Source organism: Prunus persica, chromosome G8, assembly GCF_000346465.2.
Source record: "Prunus persica cultivar Lovell chromosome G8, Prunus_persica_NCBIv2, whole genome shotgun sequence".
Lineage (NCBI taxonomy): Eukaryota > Viridiplantae > Streptophyta > Magnoliopsida > Rosales > Rosaceae > Prunus > Prunus persica.
This window is the reverse complement of record NC_034016.1, coordinates 4,451,771-4,459,102: the sequence shown is the minus strand read 5'-3', so window position 1 is coordinate 4,459,102 and position 7,332 is coordinate 4,451,771. Positions and strand designations below refer to the sequence as shown.

At 36.0% G+C, this 7,332-nt stretch overlaps 1 protein-coding gene across 1 annotated transcript; it reads right to left on the bottom strand.

The window, feature by feature from the left end:
• Nucleotides 1,021-6,302, bottom strand: LOC18768248. Its single transcript, XM_007201644.2, has 8 exons — nucleotides 5,234-6,302; nucleotides 4,846-4,920; nucleotides 4,700-4,771; nucleotides 4,059-4,139; nucleotides 3,828-3,925; nucleotides 2,734-2,859; nucleotides 1,673-1,721; nucleotides 1,021-1,566 (listed from the first exon to the last, which is right to left on the bottom strand). The coding sequence occupies exons 1-8, from the start codon at nucleotides 6,164-6,166 to the stop codon at nucleotides 1,405-1,407; spliced, it is 1,596 nt and encodes a 531-aa protein (XP_007201706.1). The 5' UTR covers nucleotides 6,167-6,302; the 3' UTR covers nucleotides 1,021-1,404.

Below are 7,332 nucleotides of genomic sequence, written 5' to 3'. Positions count from 1 at the left end.
GAGTTCTATATCTATCTCTGGCCATATTTGGTGCTAAAGATTGAAATTGGATAACTCAAGACATGTTGAAGGAAGAAACAGAAGCCAAATACCAAATTTTGCCCAAGTTAAAGGTAGAAGATTAATCAAGAGGGAAATGTATCCTTTAAATCCCCACAAAATGATAGGATATTAGCATACTTGAATCTTGTGAGTTAACCAATACAATCTAATCCAATCATAGGCACCAAATGTACGTGGGATTTAAAAATAGAATTTCATGTTGTAATAGAGGGTTCGTCATCGGGCCGGGCCTTGTAATAGAGGGTTCCTTTTTCAGGCCAGGCCAAGATTTGAAAGGGATCAGTCTGAGCTTGCCTATAGGGTAGGGCCTAAGTGGGCTTTTCGGACCAGGCCGGGCCACCGATTGCCTTTATTTTTTTTGTCTTATATTGCCTTGCCTTATTACTACATATCATACTTGAAAAATTGTTTTCTATCAAAATCAGACCAAGTATGAAAAATGGACTTCTGAAATTCTAATGTTTTCAATGATATTTTTGGCTGCTTATATTCTTTACAACTTAAATAATCAAACATGATTTTATGAGATTTTAATATAAAGTATACATTGACTTATTGGGAGTATCAATATTGGTATAAATTATATCTTATACTAAAATTGAATTTTTCATATTTTGATTAGTTGGGAATTGGATTTTCTAGTTTTTTTTTCATTGAATCCAAATGAGGGTTACTTCCTTATTTACTTTCTAAACTCATTTACGTAAATGTTTAGAATGGAAATAAGGCAATATAAGGGGAAGCCAAAAACAAGGCAATGAGCGGGATTACTTGAGCTTGGTCATGGGTAGGCCTTGTTGGACCGGACCGAGGAGGGGCCAAAAGTTCCAAAACCTAAGATCAAACTCTAACCAATCTTAGAGCAGGTCGGGCCCTGCGGGCCGAATGATGACCTAGTGCATGTATATACCAAGTGCAAAACATCATTACACAGCCCAATTCAGTAGAGCTTGTTGGTTGGGAAGCGAGTTAAAATCAGTTTCATGGGTGAAGAATCAGATTACAATAATCAAATGAATGCTCCGGAGACTCAGATAACAAGAGAAAAATGGAAAAGAAAAGAGGAAATAACAAATTACGATTTACAAAATTCATGAGAATACTCAAACTGATAATCATGTTTTCTGCTGTAAGCATCTCATACTTTTTGGTTCTGCACATTTTCTAACGGGTCATGAGGTAAATGAAGTAAATAAACCAATCTAAGACTACTCCTAAAACAAAATATTTTGCTCTTTTTACCTCTCGAGGGATGCATGGCTTCGAGAAGGATGGAAAAGTTTAATAGTGCTTTTTTAAATTGCCAGTATCACAGGGCAACTATAAGCATCAGCTTCGTTCTTACTCCTTTTCAAATTTGAACCACTTCCAATTTGCATACATGCTTAATTTATCAAAAGGTAGAGCATCGCTTTGAGGGGATTCTGACTTACGATTGCCGGGAACAGCAGGCAGCTTTTGCCTGTACTTCTTTGCCATCATTTCAGCCTCTGAAAGTACTTGCTGCCAGAAGGAAGAAATTTTCTATTAAGATCACAACTCGTTATGCAAGCAATTCTCAGACCAAACGAGTAATTTCATTTCTGAGCAGAAAGAACAATTTAAATACCTCTCTGTTTAATAAAAAGAGGCCAGGTTCACTTTCAAGTTCAGCAGTGCTGTAAGCCAAGCAAAATTGAATTTGTATCAGTTAGGATTGTTCAACAATATGAATTCAATGGAAAAGAAAAAGGAAAAGGAAATCAGCAAAGACATTAGCTAGTTCATGAGGATAACTTTGGAACCAGAGGAGCCCTAAGTGGCAAACTGAAAACTGCCACCATTCCAAGCAATCTATTCATCATAAAGTACTTTCCGTTGGGGGAAAAAAATAAAAACTGATTCACCTTAATGCATTTCTCAGTTACTGATATCTGTTTAAACATTTTATGCTGCATGATTAAGCTCTGCAGTTCGTTATGTAAACTGATAATCTGTTATGAATTATAGTACATGACTTTTAAAATGTAGTCACAACATGATGGGCAAATTCAACAGAATGATCATCCATTTATGATCAACCTACATAGAGAATCAGAGTTTAGGGCCTAGACTGCCAAGAAAAAGAAAGAGTTAGCATCAATTATGGCCTGGACTGCCAAGGCATCAAATAATTTATTTTTGTGGCCAACAAATAACTGAAGCAATGTGATTCTCTTGGCAAAGAAAGAAATATATAACTAAGAAAAGATCTCTTTTAAATAATAAATGACACAATGATAACACAAAGAGGTTGGTCAGTTGTTATTTAGGTCCGTTCTCATGTCCCTTTATGCATTCCTTTTCCCGAAAAGACCAGTTTTATTATTTTATGGAATATGGAATAGAGATCTTGACTGGGTCAAAAAAACCAGAACGAGTCACCAGTTTAATGGTCAAACTTTTGGTCAATCTGGTTCAATTCATGATTTGACCAAAAATGGGTCATACATTATGCCTAAATTGGAAGTGTGACCAGTTCCCTGTTTGATAGATTGGATCAGCCAGTTAGGTCCCGTGTTGAAAACATTGCTACAGAATAGCCCAAAGCACTATGAATTTACTAGGAAAAAAGATCACGGAGATTTTCTCAACCACAAATGTATGGAATATGAATGAACTGAAATTTAAGCATCTCATCCCCTTGCATACCTGAGAGATATTTTGTCAGGAAACATTGACTTCACAACCAGAACTTTGATCTTCTCATTAACCTTAAGTATGTCACTGACAGAGGTAATTCGACCACGAGTCATGTTTGATATGTGCAGCAAGCCACTGAGAAACAATAAGAAGGTTCAAATTGTCGATCCACCAGTGAAAACAGGAGACACATATTTCGCTTGTTTGATACATCTATAGTCTTGGATACAAATTGATGCAATCAAGATATTATATAATCAATAAAATTCAACAAGAATAAGCCTGAGGAATATTATACTTTTTATTGACAATGTGACCGCACAAAAAGTTTCCCTACAAGGTTCTGTTGACATTCAGAAGTTTATCGCCATCTAAACTCTAATTTCTAGCCCCCCTCTTTACCAAAAAATAGAGAGTCAAGGAACCAACCTGGGTGGCATTTTATAATTAGTACACAATTGAATAGAATATTGATCCAAGTGGACACAAGAACTGGTGTAAGTAGGAAATGACAACTACATAGAACTTTTATACTCGGACGAAAAAGAAGTCTTCAAACAAAATATAACAAAAAGGAAACCTAGCAGGTGCGTCCAGCATACTGAATGATAAGATTATCTCCATTTCAAGTTATTTCAACTTGCATGGCTCTATCTACATTAGAGGAAGCAGAAAAAGTCTATGATACATTTCAAGTTATTTCAACTTACATTCTCACTGCCACAATAATGTCTTTATGATACATTTCTTATGTGTTTTAATCTTCAAGAATGAGCAGAAGTTCTTCAAAGTTTTGAGGACAACTCATAACTCATTCTCTCATTGCCACAACTTGCTAGGTGAAAATGGTACAAAATTGCATGCCTTTACAGTTTAAAATTTGGAAATTTCATTTCCTTTCTGAAGATTAAAGTCATCTTCTCATCTTTTCCATGCATGTAGATACTTTTCGAAGAAAACCCCATACAATTTTATTTTCATGTCCTGGTGTTTCTAATCTTTGAAATGTACACCACACGCATACATCATTTCTTTAAAAAGTGGTAAAATCAGGGAAACCATATAGCCAGTCTAATTTTGAGGTAAGTTTGAAAGTCCTTTACCTCCTGTTAGTTTCGCCTATCCTCACTTGGGCTCCATATGGAAAAAGTTTCTTAATTGTTCCTTCTAAAAGTGTTCCTTCTTTAAGGTGTAACATTTCCTGCAACATTATATTGCCGACTGAGGTTAGTTTTTAAGAAAAATAAAAACATAAAATCTAAGAACAAACAATGAGAGAACATTGCATGCAACAAAAGAGCAAGAATAAATTAAATTTCAAATATGAAACTCACCCAAGCTTCTTTCTCACTCAATACTAAGTCATTCTTAGCTTCATCCATGCGAGTAATCTGCACATGCATCTGGCATCCCACCTACACCATTAGGAAACAGAATGTGTAAGAAGCAGACTAACAAAACAAATCTTTGCAAGTACATAGTGACTAAGTCATGGACCCCATTATTAGCATAGTCAAGTCAAGTCAAGTCAAGTAGCTAATGACTCTTGAAATTGGCTGTAAGAAAACAGAGTCAAGTCAAGTAGCATAGTCAAGTCAAGTCAAGTCAAGCATGCCCATATCATTATGAAACACCGGTTGTAAGAAAACAGAGTCTAATGGATTATGTCCAGTGATTACAAGTGCTTACAGTAAACACAAGCTCCACTGATGTTGTAGAACGTCCAACTATTTTTCTTGTACTATCTTCTCTTGATAATACTGATGGCATCTCATAGAAGTTATAGAACTCATGCATTTCACATACTTAAAGTGTTCTAGCAATAAATAGTTCCAGTGCATACATGATATTAGAATTGATTGATGGGTTGAATGCATCAACATAAAGAAATACAAATCATACCTGAAAAGTAGCTAAATGAATAACATTACATGAAACAATAAATATATAAAATTCATCACAACCATCAACTTACATTCTCTTTGAGTTCAGTGAAGTTGTTCACTTTACTCAATAACTCAGCTTTTGGGAGGAAAGCTCGCAGACCCTGAAGAACCAAATTGTAGAAATGTTAGGCTTGAAACGACTGCATTTAGCAATGTTCAAAAGCCAGACACAAACCTCAATTCTTGTAAGAAGGCCTCCGGTATTCCATTCTGTAATTGTAACTTCAATAGGTTCATTCAGTTGTTTTATCTGTATAACAAGTAGAAAAGTTTCAAAGAAAGTTTGGATTACATCCTCACCAAACTTTAACACTGCAAGATATTATGAGCTAAATGCAGCCACCAACAAAGTAGTTGTAAAGAGAAAATCAAGTTCATGAATCTTGATAACAAAAGTGTATGGTTCCTAAAAACCTATAAGATATAAATATGGTCCCTAAGATGCAGCGACAGAGGCAACATATTCCGAAAAAGCTCATAAGAAGTCATGCAGCAACCACTTAAATTGACCATATAAGTTGCCATATTCACTAAACAGAAAAAGGAAAAAGCAAGATAAGAACCTGCCTCACTCGATGCCAAGCAATTCGCCGGAAGAGTCGTCTAGTTGAAAGCAAAGGCCTACCACTAAGCGTTCTTCCAAGAACCTCAGCAAACAAAACAGTTCCAGTTTCAACAACAGGCCTCCCTGGAATTGCTCCCCCATCCACAGCTTCAGTTTTCACAATTCCCATCTTCCCTCTAACCATAAATTTTTCAGCATCATAATCCGTATCACATAACAAGTAGTCCATCTCTTTGTCATACAAAGGCAGCACCTCCTTAGTCAACATTGTACCTAATAAGTCTGCTCCTACATTCACGTCAAGTTTATTTTCATTGCCCGAAACAACAACGCCAATCACAAAATCACCCGGTTTTGGTTCATAGTACTCAACATTAACCTTCTCATCTTCCTCATTTTCATCATCCAATTCACTTTTTTCCTCAAAAACTCCTATCTCACCTCCCTTTTCTTCTACCCCATCTCCATCTGCAGAATCTCTTGGCGTGAAAAACTTCAAGAAAGGCGCTAAGGCCTCGTCTTTATGAAGCTTCTCAGAATCATTATCAAGTTTTTCAGAATCCTTATCTACTTCTGAAACAGACCCATTATTAATAGGCATAGGGGAAGGCTTATCTAGCAACTCAAGCTCTTCATTCTCTTCAACTACATCTCCTTCGGACTTATTGGCCAAATGGGTACTCGAAAAAACGTCATATACATCACTCCTAGAGCAAAAAGCAATGCGCTTGCTTCCCCAAATGGGTAAATTCCTAGAAATTTTCAGTCTTTTAGACAACCCAATAGTGGAAAATGAGCTATAACTTGGACGCTTTGCAATTGAGTATTTGGGGATGCTTGCAAGCGCTCTGTTTGGTATGTTCAAATTGTTAAGCTGCAGAGATGAGTCGGGGAAGGAGAAAGACTTACAGGGGTGAACAAGGACTGGCATATCTTTTTTCTTTATCTTGAGGAGCACCTCATGAGCTCTGTCTAAAGGACCTTGGAATCGACCATTCTTTGCAGCGTAGCTTTCCCCCGGCCAGTTTTATCCGTTGAGCAAGATTTTTATGTTCTTACGAGTTTTGGCATACAAACGCAGCGTTTAATATATTAATCTCAACACTGCACCCTCTTTCGCGACTACGAGAGATTTTTTCTAAAATTTTTAAAATTTATTTTAAAATTAAAAATAATAATGGGTAATTGTGTTTTATAAAAATAAGATCTATTATCTAATTTTTTTTTAATTTTAATTTTTTTCAAATATGAAAAGTTGTAAATTTATCATATTATTATTATTTAATTAAGAATAAACTATCGAATACCCTTTAAACTATATCGACTGTCGAAATGCCAACATGAATTATTTTTTCAGCCAATTTAGTCATTGAATTATTTTAAATGGTCAATTTAGCCCCTGTCGTCAAGTTTTTAGACTTCCATCTAATTTTCTGTTAATTATAAAGGTAAGTTTGTCATTTTACAAGGACAATACCAAAAAATAATAAAGAAAATGTAAAATCATGATTTCTTCTCTCTTTCTCTTTTTTTTAAAAAAAAAATTCTTTTTCCTTTTCCTTCTTCTTCCTCCCTCTCTTTTCTTTCTCCTCTCCCCGTTTCTCTCTAGATCTGCCTCTCTCTCTCTCTCTCTCTCTCTCTCTCTCTCTCTCTCATTTTTCCATCTTATTCTTCTCTCCCTCTCATTTTCTTTCAAGAATCTGACTCAAGTGCAATCCATATTCTGATATCCTTGTGCACCCGCCCCAGATTCAACAGCATCAGCCAGTTCAATCTGAAGAATTTCGTCCCAGCCCCGATCCATTGTCCACTGCACCTCCAACCAAACCCAGAATGCGTTGGACACAAGAACTTCATGAAGCCTTTGTGGAAGCTGTGAGAAGTGACAGATTCTTTTAGTAACAACACATGCAATCAAAGAAGAAGAAGCAAACAGTCGTGGCTTGTTTAGCAGAGCTTATTTTAATTACATTAACCTCTAATGGGGTGGCATTTTGTGTTGGCGTGACTTGTGGATATTGACTTACTTTCCTTACACACCAAGAATTCCTATTATAATTGTAATTGATTTACTTTAATTTCTGATTTCCTACTGCA